Source organism: Coregonus clupeaformis, unplaced genomic scaffold (genome assembly GCF_020615455.1).
Source record: "Coregonus clupeaformis isolate EN_2021a unplaced genomic scaffold, ASM2061545v1 scaf0024, whole genome shotgun sequence".
NCBI lineage: Eukaryota > Metazoa > Chordata > Actinopteri > Salmoniformes > Salmonidae > Coregonus > Coregonus clupeaformis.
This window is the reverse complement of record NW_025533479.1, coordinates 655,342-682,709: the sequence shown is the minus strand read 5'-3', so window position 1 is coordinate 682,709 and position 27,368 is coordinate 655,342. Positions and strand designations below refer to the sequence as shown.

Here is a 27,368-nt window from a genome sequence, read left to right as displayed (position 1 = left end):
TGGTCGTCACCGTCTCCTTTTATCAGTTTCTATCTCTTAGATATGTCTTCTAACTCTTTGGCTCAGTCTGTACTCAGCGTGGCTGAGGGGAGGACTTGAGCTAGGAGAGAGGAATGCAGGACTGAGGAGACAGGTCTCTTTCAGGTCCGCTCCTTATAGAAGAGACATAGGGGCCAGTGATCAGGATTCAAGCCCAGGCGCTTCTGCTGCTCTGGAGGTAGAGTAATTGCCCGTTTGGACCTTTTGACAGTTGGATCTATTTTGTTCATCATGATACAAGTTACTGCACATCAAATCTATGACGGAATGTTTTAAAAGACAAAGCACATTTTTGTTAGCTTGTTCCAAGGGATATTTATATATAGTTTTTTTCATTTTGCAGTTTGTTCCTTTGATTGTATTTTGTTTTGTCATTATTACAAAACTACTACAGGCTATTACATTTAGAAAATCTATTTACCGCCACAGTTCCGTGTGTTGTGTACACCGTTTTGAAAATCTACATTGTAAAAATAATAAACGCTTATACCAAATTGAGAAAAACGAACAGATCTGTAAGGTGGAAGCAATATTGGGGGAACGTGCTCTAACACTACCCTGATTAAATCAGCGAAATGATCAACGCATTCCAAGAGGTTTGCCATATTTGTCTTTATTTCAACAGAAATTGAGTCAGAGCCTTGCAGCATACCAGACAGAGCATAAATAAAACAGTTCACAGAAAGACAAGAGTACAAAACAAAAACTTGCTTACAAAATACTTACCTAGGCCATTCCTGGTTTGAGTGATAATCAATCATTACGTGGGGAGAGGGCATAACTAAGGGTGACAGAAATACAGGGCCTTTCCAATGGGTAGTACTAACAAGAAACTCCTGTCTGTCCAATTTATCCATAGGGTTTGGTCTTAACAAGCATACTGCGTGATATCGAACAACAGGACAAAGCCATTGAGAGTTTTTTAGTTTTCTTACATTGACACAAAATCCTTAAAAGTTGGCATTTGGTGGTGGTGGTGGTGGGGAGGGAGGGAGGTAGTTCTGATCTTTCTCTCTGAAATCTGATATTAATCATATGCATCTATCTACTCTTATCCTGGCAGTTACCAATAGCATAAGATGAGAAAAACCAAAAGACAATGTTTTAACATGATTAAGCTGATTCAACGTTTTTTAGTTCAAGACAAGAGTTACTAGATGTTCAGACTGCAACACAGTCCCTTCATATACTCTTATTACATCAACCTCTTATTCCAGATTCAATTATTACATGGAGATCGAAAAACATTGAGGCAGGCTTGGGACATTGAGGCAGGCTTGGGACATTGATGCAGGCTTGGGACATTGATGCAGGCTTGTGTAAAGAGTCCCATATACACACACACACAGAGAGAGAAGAGAAAAAGCCACGGGGAGTCTCTTCCAGGCGCTGGATGGAGGGAAGGATGGGGGGTTGTTCCTCCTCCTCTCCTACCCTGTGTGGATGCTGTGGTTTGGGGGAAGAGTCTCAGGTGAAGAGCTGAGTGGTTCTGGCTCAGTCTGGCTCAGGGAAACAGGTAAGATGGGATATGATGACTAGGAGTGAAGGAGGGAGGGGGGGGATGAAGACACACCTGCAGGCTCTACAACAGACAAGAGTCCAAGTCACAGGGGAGGGAAGAGGGAAGCAGGGTTGAAGAGGAGCAGATAGGTGCTAGGCTTTGGGCAGGAGGGGCAGAGTGGTGGGTTAAGGGCGAGTGGGGGTCAGAGTTCAAGTCCAGGTGCTTCTACTGCTCTGGAGGGGCTGGAGTTGGACAGGGGTGAGGTTAGAGGTCAGGGTGGGACGTCTGGTCGGGGGCTGCGTCTCATATAGCACCCTATTCCTTTTTGTAGTGCATTACTTTTGTCCACACTCTCTTTAGGCCCTGGTCATAAGCAGTGTACTGAATAGGGTGCCATTTGGGACGCACTCTGGGTCTTCAGGCGCTCTCGCTGCTCTCGATGGGCTGCAGTTTGACCAGGTGGTCTGGCTTGCCTCCGCTGGCGTGGCGCTCCCACATCTGCAGGTAGAGCTTCTCCAGATCCATAGTGTACTGCTTGGTGTTGAACAGAGGGCTGCAGATACGCTGCTTCCACACACGGGACCGGATCATCTTCAGACTGGGGGAGGAGAGGGGGTCAGTTACAGCAATGGTGAGAAGAGGATGAGATTCTCAACCATAGAAGAGATTGAGTGTAAGAAAAGACGACGAGAGAGAGAGAGAGAGAGAGAGAGAGAGAGAGAGAGAGAGAGAGAGAGAGAGAGAGAGAGAGAGAGAGAGAGAGAGAGAGAGAGAGAGAGAGAGAGAGAGAGAGAGAGAGAGAGAGAGAGAGAGAGAGAGAGAGAGAGAGAGAGAGAGAGAGAGAGAGAGAGAGAGAGAGAGAGAGAGAGAGAGAGAGAGAGAGAGAGAGAGAGAGCTGGAGTGTGTGTTACTCAGAGGATCTTACTATTCCATGTCAGAGCCCAGTTTGACGGCCACGTCCTCATACTCCTGTCTGGTGTGGGCGATGAGCTCTGGACAGCCCAGACACTGCAGCTGAGAGGCTGCCACACGTGACGCCAGGGTCTCACCTGTACAGGCACACGTGACATTTAAAAGACCGACCTGTTCTTCACCCACACCACCGTTACTACAGCACCCACCCACACCACCGTTACTACACCACCCACCCACACCACCATTACTACACCACCCACCCACACCACCGTTACTACACCACCCACAGAGTGCAACCCAATTATCTCCGTACTGTGCATTTGTTCCCTTCCCTTCATGGATTAGAAAGGAAACGACTGAGATATAGAAACTCCTTCTAGCCCATGCCAATACCAATCCAACGCATTCTAATTTGTGGAGAGTAGTGAACAAGTGCACACTTCAGAAGGAAACGTCTCTGTCCTACGATCATACACCGTCTCACCTGGCATGGTAACCATGGGTGTCCCGGCCCAGAGGACGTCCATGCCGGTGGTGTGTCCGTTACAGAGTGGCGTGTCCAGACACACGTCGGCCAGCTGGCCCCGTCTCACGTGCTCCTCCTTGGGCGCCACCGGAGAGAAGATGATGCGGGAGGCGGGCAGGCCGAAGTTCTGGGCGTACTGCTGGATGTTGGGCTCGCCCACCGCAGGGAAACGCAGCAACCACAGGACACTGTTGGGAACACGCTTCAGGATCTACAGGAGAGGAGAGACGGGAGAGGTGAGACGGGAGAGGAGAGGAGAGACGGGAGAGGAGAGGAGAGACGGGAGAGGAGAGGGGAGAGGAGAGGAGAGACGGGAGAGGAGAGACGGGAGAGGAGAGGAGAGACGGGAGAGGAGAGGAGAGACGGGAGAGGAGAGGAGAGACGGGAGAGGAGAGGTGAGACAGGAGAGGTGATCAGTAAGAGGTGTTGTGTGTCTGAAATGGCACTACTGTTGACCAAGGCCCATATTCCCTATATAGTGCACTACTTTTGACCAGAGCATAGGGCCTGGTCAAAGCTAGTGCACTATCACAGAGATTAGGGTGCCATTTCACCCTGAGAGTCAGGGAAACTGAGGAATACCTGAAGAAACATGACAATCTAAGACAACAGGATCATGGAGCATTGAGAAAGTGTTTTCTAGCTTGAGGCTTACATTGGCCCACATCTGCAGGGTGGGGGGGTCGATCTTGTAGAGCTGGTTGAAGTTGCAGTAGACGATGGAGTCTTCAGGCAGGCCGTACTGGGAGCGGGTTGTCACGACGATGGTACGAGGAACCTCCTCTCCTGTAGCCGCCTTGTTGTTGATCTGAGATGGAGGACAAGGTGGTGGTTATGATGGAGAAATGTATTCTGAGCAGAGAGGGAGAGGAAGGAAGGAGAGCAAGGAGAGAGAGAGATAGGGACGCCAGGTAGCTTAGTGGTTAAGAGCGTTGTGCCAGTAACTGAAAGGTCGCTGGTTCTAATCCCTGAGCCAACTAGGTGAAAAATCTGTCGATGTGCCCTTGAGCAAGGCACTTAACCCTAATTGCTCCTGTAAGTCGCTCTGGATAAGAGCGTCTGCTAAATGACCAAAAAAAAGAAAAAAGAAAAAGAAGAGATCTAGGGGGCAGAGGAGAGGCCAGTGCATAGTGACACATGACAGTGTTTCCCATACATCCCTGTTCTGACCCCTGTTCACTACAGTACTGGAACCATTTTCCTAGGTGTCAAATCTCAAAAGTAGACGTGCAAGTGACCCAATGTCTTTCTCCAGTACTAGCCAGTCTGTGTGCCCCATAGCTGGAGGGCTACAACCTCCTCCACTGGAAGTATCTGAAAACACAGTAAACATGGAGATGGAACACTACAGGCTGTAGTCATGTCACATGGCTGGGATCAAAGGTCAACCATACAGGTTCCTCTCTGCTTCATTCAACCAGCAAAATAACAACCTGGTATTCATTCTTATCCATTTCCTCAGTGTGTCCCCCTCCAGTACCTGTGTGGTGGCCAGTCCATTGCTGACGGTGAATCCGTTGATGGTGACCTGAATCTGTCCCTGGTTGATCATGTTGATGATGGCCTCAGCTGCTGTGTTCATGGGGATGACAGGCATGGACAGAGCCCCGTTGGTTTCTGCTGCTCCACTGTCCCCACTGGCACACTTCATCTGGACAGGAAGGAAGGAAGGGGTCAGTGATTTACAAATCATTTGCATCTTATTTTTCAGGAGGATAAGGGTGGGTCTTCACCGTTCAAATTGAAGAAAACAAAAGGAACAGACAATGGGGGTACCTTTCCAATAGTTGATGGTCCTAGTCCAATGGAAATATGGTCACAGAACATTCCCCATGTCACTGTCTCACCTTGATGTCAGGCAGGCTGTCCAGGAAGGGTTAGGGCTATTCACCATGTCACTGTCTCACCTTGACGTCAGGCAGGCTGTCCAGGAAGGGTTAGGGCTATTCACCATGTCACTGTCTCACCTTGACGTCAGGCAGGCTGTCCAGGAAGGGTTAGGGCTATTCACCATGTCACTGTCTCACCTTGACGTCAGGCAGGCTGTCCAGGAAGGGTTAGAGCTATTCACCATGTCACTGTCTCGCCTTGACGTCAGGCAGGCTGTCCAGGAAGGGTTAGAGCTATTCCCCATGTCACTGTCTCACCTTGACGTCAGGCAGGCTGTCCAGGAAGGGTTAGGGCTATTCACCATGTCACTGTCTCACCTTGACGTCAGGCAGGCTGTCCAGGAAGGGTTAGAGCTATTCCCCATGTCACTGTCTCACCTTGACCACCTTTACGTCAGGCAGGCTGTCCAGGAAGGCCTTGAGGTCAATGCCATTCAGAACGATGCGGTTGTCAAAGATGTGGCCGTTAGACTTGAAGTCAATCACCGCCTTTTTCTGTTGAAGAAAATAAAACAAGATCACTGAGGTGAACTGCATGTCAAGTGTCGTTCCAAGAAACCACGTCAGGGTTGTAGATCTTAAAAGCATTATTTTCATTCATCAAAGAATGCCTTTTTCTTTCAGATGAATGTCAGTTTAGTATTTTTATTTAAGCTTTATGTAACCAGGGGAAACCCACAATCAAAACAAGTGCATTTCTCCTTCACCACATTCCTCATAGTCCCGAACTGACCCTTCGAGACCAGAGTCAAGCCACAAAGTGGCCTGCAGGTCATTCCATGCGCTAGGGTCACAATAACTAAAAGGCAATCTTCCCAGACTCTGTGGAGACCCGAGAAAACTCTAGAACCAGCCAGTCTTGAGAGCGAGTCTGATGGTGGCTGGATATCCAATTAAGAAGGGAGGTAGTATGGGAGTTTCTCGAGAAATGCTTTATATACAAATAGCCGCTAGGCTTGGGCGGTATTTTCATATCGTCATACCGATCTTCTCTCATCTCGGGATTTACGGTATTACCGGCACGGCACACAAGGGGGCCAAAAATATATAATAAAAGCCCATTGTGCCTCTATTACCGGAATGCTAACAGAATTAGCACAAACTAATAGCGAAATCACATAGCTGTTACCTAAATGCTAACGCGCGAAAACGAACATAAACTTATTGCAAAGGCAGGCAAATCCAGCTCAAAGTTATACAAGCATAGCGAGTATCTACCGTATGTCATTTTCAGTGAGTGTGAACATTTACTAGCGAAAGTGAACAAGAGAAATTGTGCAAAATGAACAAAGTTGTGATGCATGCTTTTCTGAAGGAAGAGCAGCATGTGTACACAGACCAGAGGAGAGAGAGGAAAACACTAATAGGAAGCACAGGGGAAAAAAGGCAGCTGTACAGACAACTCATCCAAAACTCACTAGACCTCTGGCTGAAAGACATTATAAGATCGTTTCTGATAAAAAATTATTATAAGTTGCTGAGGTGTAGTCACTTTTGAGGACACAAGCGCAAGTACAAATATAAAAATGAAATATTTTATATGATGCATTTCCTACTCAACAATACTGTATGAATAAGGCTTGAAATGATTTACAGTGAGGGAAAAAAGTATTTGATCCCCTGCTGATTTTGTACGTTTGCCCACTGACAAAGAAATGATCAGTCTATAATTTTAATGGTAGGTTTATTTGAACAGTGAGAGACAGAATAACAACAACAAAAATCCAGAAAAACGCATGTCAAAAATGTTATAAATTGATTTGCATTTTAATGAGGGAAATAAGTATTTGACCCCCTCTCAAATCAGAAAGATTTCTGGCTCCCAGGTGTCTTTTATACAGGTAAGGAGCTGAGATTAGGAGCACACTCTTAAAGGGAGTGCTCCTAATCTCAGTTTGTTACCTGTATAAAAGACACCTGTCCACAGAAGCAATCAATCAATCAGATTCCAAACTCTCCACCGTGGCCAAGACCAAAGAGCTCTCCAAGGATGTCAGGGACAAGATTGTAGACCTACACAAGGCTGGAATGGGCTACAAGACCATCGCCAAGCAGCTTGGTGAGAAGGTGACAACAGTTGGTGCGATTATTCGCAAATGGAAGAAACACAAAAGACCTGTCAATCTCCCTCGGCCTAGGGCTCCATGCAATATCTCACCTCGTGGATTTGCAATGATCATGAGAATGGTGAGGAATCAGCCCAGAACAACACGGGATGATCTTGTCAATGATCTCAAGGCAGCTGGGACCATAGTCACCAAGAAAACAATTGGTAACACACTACGCCGTGAAGGACTGAAATCCTGCAGCACCCGCAAGGTCCCCCTGCTCAAGAAATCACATATACAGGCCCGTCTGAAGTTTGCAATGAACATCTGAATGATTCAGAGGAGAACTGGGTGAAAGTGTTGTGGTCAGATGAGACCAAAATCGAGCTCTTTGGCATCAACTCAACTCGCCGTGTTTGGAGGAGGAGGAATGCTGCCTATGACCCCAAGAACACCATCCCCACCGTCAAACATGGAGGTGGAAACATTATGCTTTGGGGGTGTTTTTCTGCTAAGGGGACAGGACAACTTCACCGCATCAAAGGGACGATGGACGGGGCCATGTACCGTCAAATCTTGGGTGAGAACCTCCTTCCCTCGGCCAGGGCATTGAAAATGGGTCGTGGATGGGTATTCCAGCATGGCAATGACCCAAAACACACGGCCAAGGCAACAAAGGAGTGGCTCAACAAGAAGCACATTAACGTCCTGGAGTGGCCTAGCCAGTCTCCAGACCTTAATCCCATAGAAAATCTGTGGAGGGAGCTGAAGGTTCGAGTTGCCAAACGTCAGCCTCAAACTTAATGACTTGGAGAAGATCTGCAAAGACGAGTGGGACAAAATCCCTCCTGAGATGTGTGCAAACCTGGTGGCCAACTACAATAAATGTCTGACCTCTGTGATTGCCAACAAGGGTTTTGCCACCAAGTACTAAGTCATGTTTTGCAGAGGGGTCAAATACTTATTTCCCTCATTAAAATGCAAATAAATTTATAACATTTTTGACATGCGTTTTTCTGGATTTTTTTGTTGTTATTCTGTCTCTCACTGTTCAAATAAACCTACCATTAAAATTAGAGACTGATCATGTTTTTGTCAGTGGGCAAACGTACAAAATCAGCAGGGGATCAAATACTTTTTTCCCCTCACTGTATATGCTTTCTAAATAAAGCATAATCAAATTATAAAATGACTAACTAAGATTTTGCCTTCCTTATAACTGAAGTACATATTTGTTTGTTTAGTGTTAAAAGAAAATGTGCATATTTTCTAAAGGTCTCGATCAAAACGTCTGGCCCCATCGCTGTGAACGTCTCAGAGCTCTAACTTGGCTTCCTGAACTCGCCGTTCATCTCATATTAATCTTGTCCGTCTATGACAAAAAAACAATGAATTATTTTACATGAATGCGCTACGATGTAACGACTGCAGGCATGTGCTTTGTCTGTGGCTGCGATGTAGGGTTCAGCCAGGAGTTAACGGACAGACGGAAGAGCAAATTAAATGGTAGGAGGGACATCCCAGCTTCAAGTGGTTTCAGATTTCACATCCTACATCACAGGCTCAGAAAAAAACTGTCAGTGGGAACCAGGGCTATTGCTCAATGCAAGCCATTTCGATCTACCGAGTCCACAGATCGATTTATAAGCAAAATTGTCAGTCGGAACCAACACCAGAAGCACGCAGGTCCCCAAAACAGGGGACTTTACATCTAAGAGGTTTTAATGGCCTGCTGCACTGAAGGGGAACGGGAATAAATAACTGTCATCCGCATAGAGATGTACGTCCCAATTATTATTAAGTGACAAACCAACATTATTAATGTAAATCGTGAAGGGCCTAGTATTGAGTCTTGTGGCACTCCTTTGGTTATGTTAAGAAAATTCAACTGACCTCATCGGCAGATATACTTTCACTACACCAATTACTACACCTTTATATGTAATTCACTGCAGTCAGTGATATCCTTGATGCTGAATCTTTACCTTTGACTCAACAGTGAAACATGACAAGAGAATAAACAGTCCCTCCAGGATTCCCCCGGATTACAAATATTTTTGCTAAATCAACTATTCCCTGCATATTATGTGAGGGCTTGCAAATTTGACCAATCACTGCACTACTTCCGCACAAGTCAAATCATCGTAATATTATCGCATAAAAAAAAACTGACCTGTCACCGCAGAACAAGAGGGCTCGCAATTTCAACCAATCACTGCACATTAGCCGTATAAGGTTCAATCAAGCCACACTACAACAAACTTTTGTTTACTGGATAAACAGGAATCTCACCTTGAGGTGGGGGAACATGTTCGCGTGGTCTCCAATGAAGAAGGTGTGTGGCATGTAAGCTAGTTTCTCAGAGTACTGCTCCGCCACCTCGATGGGGGACGTCTCCTTGTCTGACACGATGTAGTCCATGAAGGGAGCTCCGCTGGTCCCCGGGTAGCCCAACCACATACACTGAGAAGAAGGAGAGAACAGTTGGCAGAGTGAACTTTATTTGGACATTATACCCCGGCAGTTGTGTAGTGCCATTGTTTTTTTGTTTGTTTTTTAGGTGAGGGAGCGCACGCGGAGAAAAATAAATGAAAAATTCTCAATCAACAGATGTAGCCTGCTGAATATCATTGTAGAGTAGGCCTATGCCCAAATATATTGTCTCAAGAAAATGTTATATTTTTTATACCCTCAAAACACCAAGTTAAGCATACCTCATTTCCAAATAGGCCATCACTGTCTATCGTGAATTATAATTATTTACGTTTTAAATGGTGAAATGTCCAAACTGCATGCCTGCCAATCATTTGATCTCAATCAGTTAGAGCTTCTTGAATTACTGTTTCATGAGCAAATAAAAAAACAGATGGTGTTAAAACTATTAGCCTTTTTTGTAGGACTATTTTGTTTCAATCAAAGCATACACCGAGTACAAATCATTAGAAACACCTGCTCTTTCGATGACAGACTGACCAGGTGAAGCCTATGATCCCTTATTGATGTCACTGGTTAAATCCACTTCAAAATCAGTGTAGATGAAGGGGAGGAGACGGGTTAAAGAAGGATTTTAAATCCTTGAGACATGGATTGTGTATGTGTGCCATTAACAGGGTGAATGGGCAAGACAAAAGATTGAAGTGCCTTTGAACGGGGTATGGTAGTAGGTGCCAGGCGCACCGGTTTGAGTGTGTCAAGAACAGCAACGCTGCTGGGTTTTTCACACTCAACAGTTTCCCGTGTGCATCAAGAATGGTCAAACACCCAAAGGACATCCAGCCAACTTGACAACTGTGTGAAACATTGGCCTAATACAATAACTTTGTGGCAACAGTTTGGGGAAGGCCCTTTCCTGTTTCAGCATGACAAATCCCCCATGCACAAAGCGAGGTCCATACAGAAATGGTTTGTCGAAATTGGTGTGGACGAACTTGACTGGCCTGCACAGAGCCCTGACCTCAACCCCGTCTAACACCTTTGGGATGAATTGGAACGCCGACTGCGAGCCAGGCGTAATCGCCCAACATTAGTGCCCGACCTCACTAATGCTTGTGGCTGAATGGTAGCAAGTCCCCAAAGCAATGTTTCAACATCTAGTGGAAAGCCTTCCCAGAAGAGAGGAGGCTGTTATAGCAGCAAAGGGGGGACCAACTCCATATTAATGCCCATGATTTTGGAATGAGATGTTTGACGAGCAGGCGTCCACATACTTTTGGTCATGTAGTGTGTATATATATATATATATATATAGAGATTGTTTATGCCAAAAAATAAGGGGTTAAATACATGTAAAAAAAAAAAAACATCCTGATCCTTCTTATATCTCTCAGTTATAGGACAGACCCTTCAGACCAATCTTCCTTTTTAATTTTTTTGGGGGACTGTAGTTGCATGTACTGAATCTGTTATTCAATGCATTTGTATGGGCGAATAGCAGTAAGGCCAAATCAAAAATATATATACATACTTCAAGGGGTCTTAAAATTCAAAATCAAATAGCAAAATGATCCTTGGTATGAACTTAAAACAATTCCATATAGCTTACATGGCCAAATAAAGCCTAATTATCTCACCTGGATGGGAGCGGGGCGCAGGGCAAACAGCTCGTTGCGGGCTCCTTTGGTGTAGCCGTTCATATTGACCAGGATGTGGAGTCCATCCTGATGGATCCTGTCTGCTGCCTTACCGTTACACGGGAGCTGACAGAGGAGAGAGACGGGAGGAGGAGGAAGGGAGAGTGGCTCTATGTTCTACAGTACAGAGGAAAGGACAAAGAAAAGTACTTTGATTCAGTTGTCTATCTGCGTTAACTCACCTGTGACAGGTCAGTGAAGTGATGGGCCTCGGCCACCACCTTAACCCTGAAGTTGGTGTTGTCATCTGGGCTCAGGGCATAGCAGAACACCTGGGGAGAGGAACCACCAGACATGTTACAACCATGTTACCACCAACCGTTAGAACAGCTGCACGGCCAGTATGGCTTTTATATCCAAATTTTAAAAACAAAATTCAAGTACTGTTAGGTCACTATAACACCTCACTTATATTTATCCATTATTTATTCAGTTACGTCGCATTGAGAATAAAACATTTGTTTAAATGAAAATCAAATCCAGGTATGCAAACACATCAGTTCATTCTAAATCATTGGTTGTTGCCAGTCCTCCTGATAGCATCTCTAGTGGTAATGATTCAGAACAGTAGGAAACCCTCACCTCAAACTGCTCAGAGTTGTGCATGCCGGGGATGGACTGCATGAGGTGGGAGGTGGGGTGGTTCCCGAAGTCAGAGCTGACATATCCCACCCTCAGACGACCCGCGCTGGCCTTCAGGTCCTTGGGGTACTCAAAGGCCGGCTTGTGGAGCGCATTGATCTGTGGTGGGATGGGGGGGCGTTAGACTATGTCACAGCTGGTAAACTAGGCTGCGTCCCAAATGTCACCCTATTCCCTATAAAGTGCACTACTTTTACCCAAAAGTAGTGCTCTATGTAATGAAAAGGATGCCATCTGAGACACAGCCCAAGGCTCTCTTCCAAAATGTACACTAGCATCCTACTTAGAATGATTTCTAGTATGGACATTGGAACATCATAGCCTGTCAGATAATGACCATAAACCTAGCTCCTTTCAGGTGGTCCAACTAGACAAGGCAGATTAAAACCAGATCCCTCGTCCATAACGTAGTTACAACTATCCTGAACCTGACCTAACTAACATCCAACTAACCGCCCAAACCTAACCCATCTTAACCCATCTAGGAGACCCTCTTTACCCAGCAAGCACCCCAACCACCTTCTGCCATCTAAGGCTGGTGTTTACTGTTTATTTTTAACTAGAAAAACGACTACAGGCCTAATAAGTTTCCTTAAAATGAGCCAGAAGGGTAACTTCCAAGCCATCCCACCTTACCGTTCACCCTTCACCCTTCACCATACAAGCATCCCAGCCCAGCCTTCACCTGAATAAAAGGTCAATACTGTACTTGCTTCGATGAGGGCCTGTACCTTGTCCAGACAGAGGTTGCCGTGCCTCTCAGCGATGGCCTTGCGGAAGCCGTGAGAGAGGGGGTATAACATGCTGTGGTGGGGGTGCACCGAGGGCAGACGGTTCTTATCCAACTGGTCAGCCACGATGCTCACCAGCTTCTTCATACGCTCATCATAGTCCGTCCAGTCACACACAATCTGGGGAGAGGAGAGACCGCTGTGTAAGTGGTGAGGAGAGAGTGTGTGTTTGTGTGACAGAAGTTTGTGAGGCAGTCTGAAGTGTAAAACCAGAGACATGTAATCCAAGAGCAGTAACTCTTGAGCCTTACTTGTGTTCTCTCTTTCGCAATGTCTCACATCAATACATGATTTATACTCAAGTTACAGCTGAGTCTCAAATCAGGATTTGGCCTTTAAGTGTATCTGCAGTAACTTGACACGGGAGACTAGTGTGTTTTTCTTCCTGTTTTCAGCAGTGTGTGTGTGTTCAGCAGTGTGTGTGAGAGTGTGTGTACCTGCAGGCAGTGTGCCAGGTTGCAGTAGGCATCAGGGAAGTCAGGCTTCAGTTTCAGGGCTGTACGGTAAGAAGCAATGGCTTCTGGGATGTTACCAGAGTCCTGAGGGGAGGGGACATATCATTACAATAATGGAATCATAAAACAACTTCCTTTATAAATACATGCATTTTAATATTTCCATGAATTACAAAACAAAATTGCAGACCATAGGTAAATTTGGCCCTGCGGAATATCAGTGACAAAGGAGGAGTAATGCCAATCCCAAATCGGCTTCACTGCATGTCTGATAGGATTCGGGGGTTATGACAGACGTGGCAGATGAAAGTCACCTTGTGTATGGAGGCCAGGTTAGAGTGAGCATCAGCAAAGGCAGGGTTGATCTGGATGGCTCTGGTGTAACACTGTAACGCTCCCTGGACATCCTGCATCTCCTTCAGAGTGTTGCCCATGTTCGAGTAGGCATCAGCAAACGTAGGGCTGATTCTACAGACACACACAAACAATTCAGTAGGATGCAAATCTATCAACTAGATGTAGTACCTTGAAACACCATCCCTAAAGGTGTGTCTCTGTGGATTGTCAAACCACCACTGATTGAGAGATGAAAGAGAGGGCGAGACTGAGAGGTGTCTGTCTGCGAACCTGATGGCCTCCTTGTAGTGCATGAGGGCCTCCTGGAGTTTCCCCTGCTGCTGCAGAACACTGGCCAGGTTAGAGTGGGCTGCTGCAAACTCTGGAAACACCTGAAGACGACAACACAACCACAGGTTAGAATACATATTACAACAGAACACTGGCCAGGTTAGAGTGGGCCGCTGCAAACACCAACCACACACACAGGTTATAGGGTGTCCAATCAAAAACGTATAATCTGACCACTGGGTAAAATAGGATGTTAATTGTGTAGATAATCCTCTATGAAAACTCAGTTCAAAAGTTATTGGAGTTTTCACCCTTGTAGGATGGCCAGAATCAGCGTTCACCCTTGTAGGATGGCCAGAATCAGTGTTCACCCTTGTAGGATGGCCAGAATCAGTGTTCACCCTTGTAGGATGGCCAGAATCAGGACGACTAAATCAATGGAGACCAGAGAAAAGGTGGTCATAAAATAAAAATCTGGAAAATTGCATGGCGTCAGTTAGGCTGGATTATGTGTAGAATTAAGGCTACCTGATGGCTCACCGTTGAACTCGGCATCTTCTCCAATCCACAGGACATAAAATCAATAGAGGTGATATCGATTTTGAGACGTAGTATTTTCATATTTTAGTATATGTGTTTCATATTAAATGCTAAATTCTTGTTCTTTTTCTAAGATTTCTCACAAAAACAAGCGTATGATGTGAAATGTCAACGGAGCACTGAGCATATTCCAATCTTTTTATTTTCAAAGCCTTTTACATTTAATTCAGCTCGTGTCATGCTAAATGTAAGTCGCTCTGGATAAGAGCGTCTGCTAAATGACAAAAAAAAAACCAGCGGAAACAACTTCGAAGACGACGACCACAAAATGTAAAATCGGCACCACTCGGTCAGAGCTCGGTGCATATTATCGGAGGTATTACGTTAAGAAATACAACTTTTTGGACACCTACTCATTCAAGGGTTTTTCTTAATTTTTACTATTTTCTACATTGTAGAATAATAGTGAAGACATCAAAACTATGAAATAACACATATGGAATCATGTAGTAACCAAAAAAAAAGTGTTAAACAAATCATAATATATATGTGGGAACTCTTTCAAGACTTGGAAAAACATTCCAGGTGAAGCTGGTTGAGAGAATGCCAAAAGTGTGCAAAACTGTCATCAAGGCAAAGGGTGACTACTTTCAAGAATCTAAAATAAAATATATTTTGATTTGTTTAACACTTTTTTGGTTACTACATGATTCCATGTGTTATTTCTTAGTTTTGATGTCTTCACTATTATTCTACAATGTATGAAAATGATATGTTAAGTGGTAGTGGTCCTCTGTAGCTCAGCTGGTAGAGCACGGCGCTTGTAACGCCAAGGTAGTGGGTTCGATCCCCGGGACCACCCATACACAAAAATGTATGCACGCATGACTGTAAGTCGCTTTGGAGAAAAGCGTCTGCTAAATGGCATATTATTATTATTATATTATTAACACTGAACGATTCAGAACATGAATAATCATATTTGTCTTGGTAAAATGTATTTTATAACATAAGGAGGTGAAATTTCATCACCAAAGCACGTTTTCACCTACTCTGGGCAGAGTGAGTGGACACCCTACAGGTTAGAATACATATTACAACAGGACACTGCCATATAGTTGTCCTTGGTGTGGTTCTCCATCTCACCTCCAGGGCTTTCCTGTAGAGCTGGACGGCGTCCTCGATGTTGCCCTGTTCCCTCTTGATGTTGGCCAGGTTGTTGAGAGAGTCAGCGTGGGTGGGACACAGACGCAGGGCCGTGTTGTAACACTCCTCAGCCTCGGATACCTGGGAGAGACGGGGTTAAACCACACAGGTTTAAACCAGAGACACAAGGACAGATACAGACACCCCACACAGACAGAAACACTCAAATGTTTTGTACAGACAGACACCAAGCCCCAGAGAGGGCCAAGAGAAAGGGAGACCCCAACAGAGACAACAGCTACACAGAGACACCCCCCCCCCCATCATCATCTCCTAAATTGGGTCAAGGAAGGAATGGCATGCACAGGGCACAGAGACAACTGCTGCGGCCTGCTGGGACCGCCATGCCTTTCACACTGGCAGTAGGGATGCAGAATAACATAGTATTCTCTCACTGCTGGGACACACACACACACACACCGTGTTCTTCCTTACATTGCCCTTCTCCTTGAGTGCGTTGGCCAGGTTACAGTAGGCGTCGGGGAAGTGGGGCTGTAGCTCGATGGCGCGGCGGTACGTGTCGATGGCCAGGTCGATAAGACCCTGCTCGTAGTAGACGCACGCCAGGTTGCCGTGGACGACGGCGTGGTTGGGGCTCAGGCTGAGGGCGCGCAGGTAGCCAGCCACCGCTCTGAATGGTTGGAAGAGAGAAGGGTGGTTAAACTACTAGCAATAAGTAAAATACTACTAACTACTAAAGGCTGAGGACTCTGAGGTAGCCCACCACTGCTCTGCATGGAGATACATGGAGCGGTACTAGTGATCTGCAGAGGAGAGTAAAGGGCGGTACTATTATTTTGTCGTTTATTTTTACTTTTTATTTTCTCAAAATGTATCCGCTATCATTTTCTTACAACTGACAACTTGAACAAATTTTTTCGGCCTACCCAAGAGGAAACGCCAACGTTACAGAGGCAATAGGGGTTTAGGGATCCTGGAGAGATTAAGGTGAAGGGACTCAAGAGGGAGCCAGAGATCAAGATAGCCTAACCAGAAGAATAAAACCTGTCCCCCGACCCTCCTCCTCCTGGCCTTCGCACACTCTGCCATTAAATTTGCCCATTTGGGGATCTGATAGTATTTCTGAAACTGGTTGAGAGAATGCCAAGAGTGTGCAAAGCTGTCAAGGCAAAGGGTGGCTATTTGAAGAATCTCAAATATAACATATTTTGATTTGTTTAACACTTTTTTGTTTACTACATGACTCCATATGTGTTATTTCTTAGTTTTGATGTCTTCACTATTATTCTACAATGTACGAAAATGATGTTAGAGAAAGACCACACTGAACGATTCAGAACATGAATAATCATATTTGTCTTGGTAAAATGTATTTTATTCCATGCGAGAAATTGCCAAGAAACTGAAGATCTTGTACAACGCTGTGTACTACTCCCTTCACAGAATAGCGCAAACTGGCTCTAACCAGAATAGAAAGAGGAGTGGGAGGCCCCGGTGCAAAACTGAGCAAGAGGACAAATACATTAGAGTGTCTAGTTTGAGAAACAGACGCCTCACAGGTCCTCAACTGGCAGCTTCATTAAATAGTACCCGCAAACCACCAGTCTCAACGTCAACAGTGAAGAGGCGACTCCCGGATGCTGACCTTCTAGGCAGAGTTGCAAAGAAAAAGCCATATCTCAGACTGGCCAATAAAAATAAAAGATTAAGATGGGCAAAAGAACACAGACACTGGACTTTTTCTTTGCAACTCTGCCTAGAAGGTCAGCATCACGGCACCCTATTCCCTATACAGTGCACAATTCTGACTGGAGCCCCATGGGCCCTGTTCAAAAGTAGTGTACTACATAGGGAATAGGGTGCCATTTGGAACATAATCCCTATTATTAGCCTACGACTCACCAGGTGAAATAAGGATGATTAGGATTATGAATGCCTGAACGAGGGAGTGTCTTCATGTTTAACTGGTTACACCATGGGAACAGTCACTGACCTGTCAAAGATGCGAGCCTCTTTCAGAACGTTGCCCAAGTTGATGTAGGCATCCAGGAAGTTGGGATCCAGAGTCACAGCCTGACAAATACCCATAAATCCATACAATGTTAAACAACTCCTCCAAACACCAGTTGTAATGGGGAATATTTAAGATTAATAAAGCTCATATTCAGTTGAGTACTTAACACAATGCTTAGCATATTTATATATGTTTTCCCATTAAGTAATTCACATGATTTGAAGATTTGTGACACTCATTTCTGCCACAGGTGGGTCACTAGATGTGATGCTGGATGTTACTCATATCTGTTGATAGGGATTGCCAGACTGTAGGTCCAAGGACACTGATTTTTGTTGTATTCTGTGGAACACTGATTCTGTAGCTAGCAGCCAACAAGGTCTTGGCTATCTGGTGCTGAGTAATTAGGATAAGGGCCTTCTCGGCGAAGACCAAGTCAAACATTTTCTCTGCTCTTGTTGCAACTTGAATTAAACCAAATTGATTTATGATTGACTATATCCACGACTGCTCTCGTTTGTTCACCTGAAAATCCCCTTTACACCAGTGAACGGTCCACAGTACACCCACTACTCTACTAGGACTGTGCTTAAAAAGGTCTCAAAGACATTAATAGTATTGTGTGTGAATTATCAAATGTTTCAGCCCAGACATGAAATCATTAGTCAGTCACACTAGACTATCCTGGTTTGTCCTTTGTATTTACATCACCGGCTGTGTAGAAAAGTCTTACCTTCTCAAAGTGGTGTATGGCCAACCATATCTCTCCCTGGGCGTTGAACACACAACCCAGGTTGCTCCAAGCCACCGCAAAGTTGGGCTGAGTCTCAATAGCCTTCAGGTAACACGCCTTCAATGGGTTAACAATCAAAACCAGAGGAGGTAGGAGCAGAGGAAGAGTAGTGGCAGAGAAGAGGTAGGAGGAGAGGAAGAGTAGTGGCAGAGGAGGTAGGAGGAGAGGAAGAGTAGTGGCAGAGGAGAGGAAGAGTAGTGGCAGAGGAGAGGAAGAGTAGTGGCAGAGGAGAGGAAGAGTAGTGGCAGAGGAGAGGAAGAGTAGTGGTAGAGGAGGTAGGAGGAGAGGAGAGGAAGTAAAATAAAATAAGATTTGAAGAAAATGGGAAGAAAAACAAAAAAGGGGTAGAGGAAACAGAATTAGCGACCGTTCTCAACTAAAGCAAAAAGTGAGTGTGCAGCATGGGCTCGCCTGCGCTGAAATCTGCGGCGCTAAGCTTCCTTGCTTATTCCTACGCTGCGCAGATCCAACCAGCACCCACACGCAGACCGACATTCTGCAGTTATCATCATGACCTCTTTCTCACAACACGAGGAACCGAAACGACTAGACTTTTCTTCTGTTTTGTTATTAAAAATGTACAGCAGATAAGCTGTTTTGTGTGAAGGAAAAATACCTAAATGATATTCAAATGTATTATAAAAACAACCGTTAACTTTATGTTTGATAGCGGACTATATTAACTAGCGGTATCTCACAACCTTGAATGGCGGGTGCTGCGTGCACGTGGAGGTCCCTGTAATGCGTGCGCACACAAAGCTACGTGGGCGGGCGTGTCCTAGGTGTGTGTTTGGCTACAACCACAGTCACGCCGCCGACCCTGCTGCTGCTTAGCAACAAGAGGTCGTTGTTTGCCGCCGCTGCGCTCGCTCGCTGACCCCGGCCGGTTTTGCGGACCGGCTACAGACCCAGAGTCCCGGGAGACACCCTGCTTACCCAGACTGCCACACTCTGTACCCCACAATGCCTTTCAGGACCAACGGGCGGCAGAGGACGGGGGTTTGGGGTTAGAGGTCGTGGAGACCGCAGCCAAGCGGCTGGTTAGATAAGAGGGGGAATATAGAGAAGGGGAGTTTGAAGTTAAGGGGCATCAAGACGGCCAAGTGTCTGACGCCCTAAGAGGAGGAGAGAGAGAATAGGAGAGTTGATCTAACACCAGAGCCCAGGGGCTGTTCCGCAGGGCAATGTGTAAATAAAGTAGTCAATGGTGTCCTGTTGGAGGCTGGGGGTACGCTGGGTGCCAGGCTGACAGAGGGCGTCGGGGGGAGGAGGGGGTCTGTACCCAGCAGGCCGGGGGGGGGGATGGGGGCGGGGAAGCTTGCTTGAGCCTGATGCTTTTTTGGCCTTGGAAGGTTCGTTCGCTGCGCAGCCCCTGCGTTACTGCACACTCACAGCGCACAGTCTGCATCATCGGCAGAACGCTGCAACTCCAAAACCAAGAAGGAAAAAAAACTAAATCAACAGGAAAAAAATGCAACCAACATTAGAGGTTTCTTACTTTTTCTTTATTTAATATTTTCCCCGCTAATTGCTTCCATGTTTGGTATGTTTTTTGAATTTACTGATATACGTTTTGCCCGTTGTTGTCATGGTAATTGAAGGTATTTAAAGGAATGCTTACTGTACTTCTCTTTTTGTTTTGTTTGTTTGTTTTTACTTTTCTTGTTTTGTTTCTCTGCTCTTCAGAGGAAGCCACAAGACAGAGGCATGACGTAGTAGTAGTAGTTCATGGTTTTTCTTTTGCTGGCAGTTACAAACCCGTTACCATATTGTTTGGACTTTGTCAGAGGGGCGGGCGGCAGCCTCAGCAGCAGGCGGTTGAGGACTGATGCTGCCCTAGTGATCCGTGTTTCAGCCAGGGCACCTAGGGTACGGTAGCAGGAGTAACATCATCACCCACCTGAAACAACCTTCTAAATAACATCATCAGTCGTGGAAAAAAAAACCAAGAGACAAAATAAAAACAACAGCGTTAGTAAAAGTTAGCAAACAAGACATTATTTTTTCCCTCTCATATGTAAATGAAATAAAACGTCCCTAAAAAAACAAACAAAGAAAAGCACAACAAAATGAAGACAACCTGCTCTGTTTACACTCATGCAATGAATGTTCATTTGATTTTCCAATACAAAAAACGGATGTACGGGGGGGTGGGGGGGGGGGTGGGAGGAGGGAAGAAAGGCTTTGATAATGTGTTTTATCAATCACTAATATTATAATATTATAGTATGGCCAAGCTAGGAGAAAGGAGGGAGGATAACTAGCTTGATCTTCATCAAATGAACTGATCACATTTCTTTGGAAATAATATGTCATAGCATACTCTTCTTCAACCTCTTTTTCCAAAAAGGTTCTTTTTTTAATGCTTTTTCTTTGTCCTGTTGTGCTTGAATCCTGGCCAATGGGGAGTGAGAAGAAAAGCCGTGGTGTGTAATGATTGGGTATCTAGAAGCCTCCATAGGTAGCTCTGAAATAAAGAGGTCAACGCTGGTTGCTGCGCGTGCGTGTTTCTCTCTAACCCAGCCAACTGAACGCGGGCGGCGGAGTGCAGATTGTGAGCTGTCTGCCTGACGCAGCATCGGACCGTACTACAGGCTCTTGTAAGGAGGGGTGTGTGTGAAAGGACTGTACCACGTTTTCATACCCTGACTATTCTATTCACCCACTCGAAGACAGCAGGGACAGTCAGATAAGATAACCAGTAGGGCCCAGTTGGCCTTAGCGGCAGCATCGGCTGTTTCTGATCAGATGGGGTGAGTAGACCTAGGCTTGGATTTTGAGAGCACTGTGGGGTCGTGTCGAGCCTCTGATTAGGGCGTAGCTGGGGTGTCAGGAAGGCAGCTCTTAGCGCGCACACTCCACCGGGCCAAGCGAGCGCGCGGGGGGAGGAGCCACAGTGCACGGGGGCTGGCCTGGCAGCTCCCTGGAACTCCTCCCCCTTCTGGCACCAAATAAGATGGCCTGGCACCAGGTCACCTAGCAAGATGTCAACTCCACAGTTCCAGCTTTCACCCAACCCAGGGAAGGTATAGATATCGTATCAGGGAGATGGACAGAGATATCGTTAAAAGGGGCCAATGTATGCATGGCTTAGAGGAGGTAAATAAAGACGGAATAAACGGGTCAGAGGGCACTCCACAAGATACAAGACTAGCAAATCTGCATGGGTAGGGGGTAGTGGGAAAACTGGATTGAGTGGTGGAGTTATGTGGTTTGGTTAGAGGCCATCTTATCTTTTGCATTGCAGAGATTAACTAACTTCATCAGTTCATTTATCCTTCCAAGACCGAGCCAGCATTATCCCTCCAAAACCACCTTTGTTTTGAACATTTTATGAGTTTATAAAAAAAATCCATATCAGAACCATAATTATTGCTAACAATTTGAAAAGCCCAGCCTTTCTTCCTGTGAGGGGAGAGGGGCTGACCCGAGGTTGAGAGGTCAGAGGGAAGAGCATTGTGAGAGGAAGCATGGTGTAGGGAGTGGAGAGAGAATGGTGATGCCTCTATTCTAGCGAGGCTCAAAGGCAAAAGTATAAAGCGGTCTGAAAAGTAACTTCCAGAAAAAAAGGAGGGTTTAATTCGTTGGGGATCTATAGAAATGTTTCCCCCTTCAACATTATTAGCCTCTTAAGAGGGAGGGGGAATCTGCCCAGAGCCAGGGTGTAGTGGAGGGGGGGCCTTCCCAGGGCCGGGGTTAGGGAAGGGCCTCAGATGGCATCAGAGATAGAGAAAAATCACACTGAAGTGAATGACTGAATAGTGGGGAGAAAAAAAAAGGGGGGCAACTTTGGCCATCGGGCTCAAAGGGGGCGGGGGGATAGAACTGACAAAACATCTTACAAAGAAATCAAAGTATATTTTAAAACAAACAAAAGATAAGCAAAAAGCTGTGCCAGCGTCAAGCCCCTGGGACATACCTTAGCCTCTTCCAAACGCCCGAGGGCTTTGAGCAAGTTCCCCAGGTCGCTGCGCACACAGTACAGATCCTGAGGGACAGGAAACAAAAAGGAGACACAGATTAGAGCTCCAAACCAGAACCGGACTACTAGACTGACTAACACATCACATTATTTGATATCTACAAAGGGATCATCAAATGTCTTGAGTAGGACAATACTAGAATTGACATCTGATTGGGGGTAGCTTAAGGGTGTAAAATGTGTCACGGTTTGGCAGAACACCAAAACTTTGGGTTTTGTGCTGGTCTGCTTGGCTTATGATGAGGTACATGAACTGGGTCCAAGGTCCACTCACAGGGTTGTACTGTAGGGCTGAAACGTAGGCCTGGACGGCCCCCTCCATGTCTCCCGCTGCCACCAGGGCTGCTGCCAGGTTGATGTACCCGTCGATGAAGTCTGGTTTCAGCCGCAGGGCGTGGCGGTAGTGCTCTATAGCCTCCTGCAGCTGGCCGCGCTCCTTGTACACGTTGCCCAGGTTGGAGTAGGCCTCAGCCAGCATGGGATTCTGCTTGATGGCCAAGGTGCTGAAGTGGGCAGATCTGGAGGGACGGAGGAGGTGGTCACAAGGCTGGTAGGTTGTACTGGCCTGGAGAAATGTGGTGGTGTGTGGTCCAGTACTGGTACTTTATAGTGAATGGGAGATCTCATTTAGCACACTAGCTGATGCATTGTGTGCTGTGAGATAGTGGGACGACTAAAATGGTTATGTGTGTGTGTGGGGGGGGGTGTGTTAAACTTAAGTTTCATTCCAATTTCACATGATACAAATCACTTCCTTTTGCTTATTGTACAAAGAGACAGAGCGACAACCCAAAACACCCGAGAAAGAACACAGTCAAATCAAACCCAACACCTGGATCACCTGTGAGAAGAGAAAACGGCCACCACCACAGTAAGAGTCATTTTAGAGTGGGAAAAGAGGAGATGAGAAGAAGATGTAGGGAGATTACTGACGGACCAGCTGCCCAGCCAGCCATTCCTTACTCCTCAACACCACAGATGTGTAGTAGCACCATGCGCTGTTGGCAGCCAGTTTATTGCAGCCCCAGTTTACAGCAGCACCAGAGTTCTGCAGTTCCAGCCAGTCACAGTGGGCCCAGCATTCTCTCCAGACCAGGCCCACCATGTAGACTCACTGCAGTGCGAGCTGACCTCTGACCTCCAGGTCCTTCACACCCCCCCCTCCCACCACCACCTCACCTGTCGAGCCTGCGACACTGGAAGTGGATGGAGGAGAGCAGCAGCAGTACGCCCGTGTTGTCGGGCTCCTGCCTCCACAGCTGCATACAGTGGCGCTCGGCAGCCTCAAAGTCACCCGACTGGTACTCCCGGTGCGCCAGCTCGGCCAACCCTTGGAAGGAAAGCATACGTTGTTTTGTCGGTTCTGTAGCACCAACACCCAACAACCCGAGGAGGGGGAAACAACACGTTAGAGGGGATGGAAGAACATGAGGACAGAGACAAAATAATAAATTAGATAAAGTATTGGAGAAATCATAAATCAGACTATTTATAAAAATGCCCTTGGGTGCTAAATAATTGCATCGTTGAAGTAGATCAAATCAATAGTTTAATAGAAATTGCTGTGTCGCGATGAACTGTCAATCATCCCTGGGTATGAGTCACGTTTTAGAGAAAATGTGTGGCTATAGGTCAGATAGCTACTGTTATTCACTGTTTTATAGGCCAAGAAGTCAACTGCCCTTGAAATTAGCAGCAGGTATTCTTTCTTTGAAAGATACACTACATTACCAAAAGTATGTGGACACCTGCTCGTCGAACATCTTATTCCAAAACAAACTGGCATTCATATGGGGTTGGTCCCCCCTTTGCTGCTATAACAGCCTCCACTCTTCTGGGAAGGCTTTCCACTAGATGTTGGAACATTGCTGCGGGGACTTCCATTCAGCCACAAGAGCATTAGTGAGGTCGGGCACTGATGTTGGGCTTGCAGTCGGCAACCTATTCATCCCAAAGGTGTTCAATGGGGTTGAGGTCAGGGCTCTGTGCAACCCAGTCAAGTTCTTCCACAACGATCTCAACAAATCATTATTGTATGGACCTCTCTTTGTGCACGGGGGCATTGTCATGCTGAAACAGGAAAGAAAGGGCCTTTCCCAAACTGTTGCCACAAAGGAGAAAGCACAGAATCATCTAGAATGTAATTGTATGCTGTAGCTTTAAGATTTCCCTTCACTGGAACTAAGGGGCCTAGCCGAACCATGAAAAAGAGCCCCAGACCATTATTCCTCCTCCACCAAACTTTACAGTTGGCACTATGCATTGGGGCAGGTAGCGTTCTCCTGGCATCCGTCAAACCTAGATTTGTCAGTCGGATTGCCAGACGGTGAAGCGTGATTCATCACTCCAGAGAACACATTTCCACTGCTTCAGAGTCCAATGGCAGCGAGCTTTACACCATCCAGCCATGGAAACCCATTTCATGAAGCTCCCGACTAACAGTTCTTGTGCTGACGTTGCTTCCAGATTGGAAATCCATAGTGACGATTTATAAGCTCTACGCGCTTCAGCGGTCCCTTATGTGAGCTTGTGTGGCCTACCACTTCGCGGTTGAGCCGTTGTTGCTCCTAGACATTTCCACTTACAGTTGACCAGTGCAGCTCTAGAAGGGCAGAAATTTGAAACTACCTTGTTGGAAAGGTGGCATCCTATGACAGTGCCACAATGAAAGTCACTAAGCTCTTCAGTAAGGCCATTCTACTGCCAACGTTTGTCTATGGAGATCGCATGGCTGTGTGCTCAATGGGTGTGGCTAAAATAGCTGAATCCACTAATTTGAAGGGGTGTCCACATACTTTTGTAGATAGTGTATCTAACTAGCTAAATGATTAGCCCTGTTAGCTGTATAACAGTCAAGAGCTGATTTTTTTTATATTATTATTAGGATTTTAACTAACGTTAGCTAGTCATTAGCTTCGTAATCATGAAAAGTATTAACATTAGCAAGTTAGAACTGTCTGACAAAACATTATGAAAAACGCTATGTTGTGCGATGAAATGAAAATGGACCAAAGTACATAGCTGGATGAAATTTAAGGTGATTGTTTACAAATGGACGCTAGTTGGTGGACAAAAACAACCCCCCTCAACATCTTGCTAACTAGCTAACAGTAGCTAGTCTAGCTAAAATTAGATTGATGCCTAAAATGTAAAGGGAAAACTAAACAGCCTACAGACCCAACACAATCACAGTCAATGACCACAGGATCAACTAATTAGCTACATTAGCTAGCTAAATTGTGTCAAATATTAGGGAAGCTAACTAAAGAAACTAAAATGAAGTTTTGCGGGATTATGGTCAAGCTAGCTAATCCAATAACATCCTTTGGGCTTCATGTCTTGCGGGTTTACCTTCAGTTGAAGTCGGAAGTTTACATACACTTAGGTTGGAGTCATTAAAACCAGTTTTTCAACTACTCCACAAATTTCTTGGTAACAAACTACAGTTTTGGCAAGTCGGTTAGGACATCTACTTTGTGCATGACAAGTAATTTTTCCAACAATTGTTTACAGACAGATTATTTCACTGTATCACAATTCCAGTGGGTCAGAAGTTTACATACACTAAGTTGACTGTGCCTTTAAACATCTTGGAAAATTCCAGAAAATGATGTCATGGTTTTAGAAGGTTCTGATAGGCTAATTGACATCGTTTGAGTCAATTGGAGGTGTACCTGTGGATGTATTTCAAGGCCTACCTTCAAACTCAGTGCCTCTTTGCTTGACATCATGGGAAAATCAAAAGAAATCAGCCAAGACCTCAAAAAAATTTGTAGACCTCCACAGGTCTGGTTCATCCTTGGGAGCAATTTCCAAACGCCTGAAGGTACCACGTTCATCTGTACAAACAATAGTACGCAATGATAAACACCATGGGACTAGGCAGCCGTCAAGCTCAGGAAGGAGTCAAGCTCAGGAAGGAGACGCTTTCTGTCTCCTAGAGATGAACATACTTTGGTGCGAAAAGTGCAAATCAATCCCAGAACAACAGCAAAGAACCTTGTGAAGATGCTGGAGGAAACCAGTACAAAAGTATCCATATCCACAGTAAAACAAGTCCAATATTGACATAACCTGAAAGGCCACCCAGCAAGGAAGAAGCCACTGCTCCGAAACCGCCATAAAAAAGCCAGACTATGGTCTGCAAATGTGGCAAAGATCGTAAAATTGTGGATATATTTCAAGCAACATCAAGACATCAGTCAGGAAGTTAAAGCTTGGTCGCAAATGGGTCTTCCAAATGGATAATGACCCCAAGCATACTTCCAAAGTTGTGGCAAAACAGCTTAAGGACAACAAAGTCAAGGTATTGGAGTTGCCATCACAAAGCCCTGACCTCAATCCTATAGAACAGTTGTGGGCAGAACTGAAAAAGCGTGTGCGAGCAAGGAGGCCTACAAACCTGACTCAGTTACACCAGCTCTGTCAGGAGGAATGGGCCAAAATTCACCCAACTTATTGTGGGACGCTTGTGGGAGGCTACCCGAAACGTTTGACCCAAGTTAAACAATTTAAAGGCAACGCTACCAAATACTAGTTGAGTGTATGTAAACTTCCGACCCACTGGGTTATTCTGACACTTCACATTCTTAAAATAAAGTGGTGATCCTAACTGATCTAAGACAGGGAATTTTTACTAGGATTAAATGTCAGGAATTGTGAAAAACTGAGTTTAAATGTATTTGGCTAAGGTGTATGTAAACTTCCGACTTCAACCGTACCTAGGTGATCCATTTTGTGTATTTACACAACAGATCGTTACATATCCACACCTGGCTAACTGACATGCTATAATTGAAGATGGCGCAACATTTGGATTAGTTACACGCTGGCATAAAGTAAAAACTGGTTCTGCAAGATGTTAGCAGAGGCTCGTGTCATGCTAACGGGGTTAGCTAGCAAGGAAGCTAACTGGCGCGAGCTCTACCTGTGCTGTCAGCCACGTTTCCCACGGAGCTCGCCATCTCCTCGGTCTTCGAGTCTTGCACGGTGGTCGTCAGTGTTGTAGTTTGAGGATATCAAATTAAGAGAAACGTAATTATATGCGTCGATTGGTCGACGTTTCTTGAGCTGTTGCTAGCTAAAGCTGTTAGCCTAGCTATGCTAACCACAGCGTCAACGCTAGCTAGTCAAGAAGGAGCTAGTCTCTTTTCAATAGTTGGCTAACTCCTACGCGATTTACTGTCCTTGCAATATATACGTCTAACTGCTAACAATCAGGCTACGGGACTAAAATATAAATATTTCCTTCAAATTCGCAATCATGAAGTGCTGGTTCGTCTTCAACAAAGTGACCCTCGAGACATAAA

The 27,368-nt window shown here is 45.5% G+C and overlaps 1 protein-coding gene across 7 annotated transcripts; it reads right to left on the bottom strand.

Moving 5' to 3' along the window:
- Window positions 1-632: 632 nt before the first annotated feature.
- Window positions 633-27,368, bottom strand: LOC121531323 (UDP-N-acetylglucosamine--peptide N-acetylglucosaminyltransferase 110 kDa subunit). Of its 7 annotated transcripts, none has more exons than XM_041836557.2 (22): window positions 26,987-27,368; window positions 23,239-23,422; window positions 22,334-22,577; window positions 21,997-22,065; window positions 18,018-18,134; window positions 17,264-17,343; window positions 15,730-15,940; window positions 15,250-15,390; window positions 13,564-13,664; window positions 13,251-13,404; window positions 12,919-13,020; window positions 12,404-12,601; window positions 11,631-11,789; window positions 11,231-11,320; window positions 10,989-11,114; window positions 9,211-9,381; window positions 5,249-5,365; window positions 4,462-4,632; window positions 3,637-3,789; window positions 2,940-3,192; window positions 2,466-2,589; window positions 633-2,138 (listed from the first exon to the last, which is right to left on the bottom strand). In XM_041836557.2, exons 1-22 carry the CDS (start codon window positions 27,021-27,023, stop codon window positions 1,958-1,960), a joined length of 3,183 nt encoding a protein of 1,060 aa, XP_041692491.2. In that variant the 5' UTR covers window positions 27,024-27,368; the 3' UTR covers window positions 633-1,957. The 7 variants fall into 7 exon arrangements, with proteins under 7 accessions (XP_041692491.2, XP_041692507.2, XP_041692500.2 ...); XM_041836573.2 differs by having other exon boundaries at window positions 12,422-12,601; XM_041836566.2 differs by having other exon boundaries at window positions 15,745-15,940.

What these genes read in the sequence shown, in the direction of transcription:
- LOC121531323 (XM_041836557.2), bottom strand. Translation starts at nt 27,023, where the DNA reads ATGGCGAGCTCCGTGGGAAACGTGGCTGACAGCACAG. An exon ending in GCAATGTAAGGAAGAACACG is followed by an intron (nt 15,391 to 15,729) that starts GTGTGTGTGTGT and finishes CGTCTCTCCCAG; the next exon opens with GTATCCGAGGCTGAGGAGTG. An exon ending in ACTTCACTGACCTGTCACAG is followed by an intron (nt 11,115 to 11,230) that starts GTGAGTTAACGC and finishes CTCCTCTGTCAG; the next exon opens with CTCCCGTGTAACGGTAAGGC.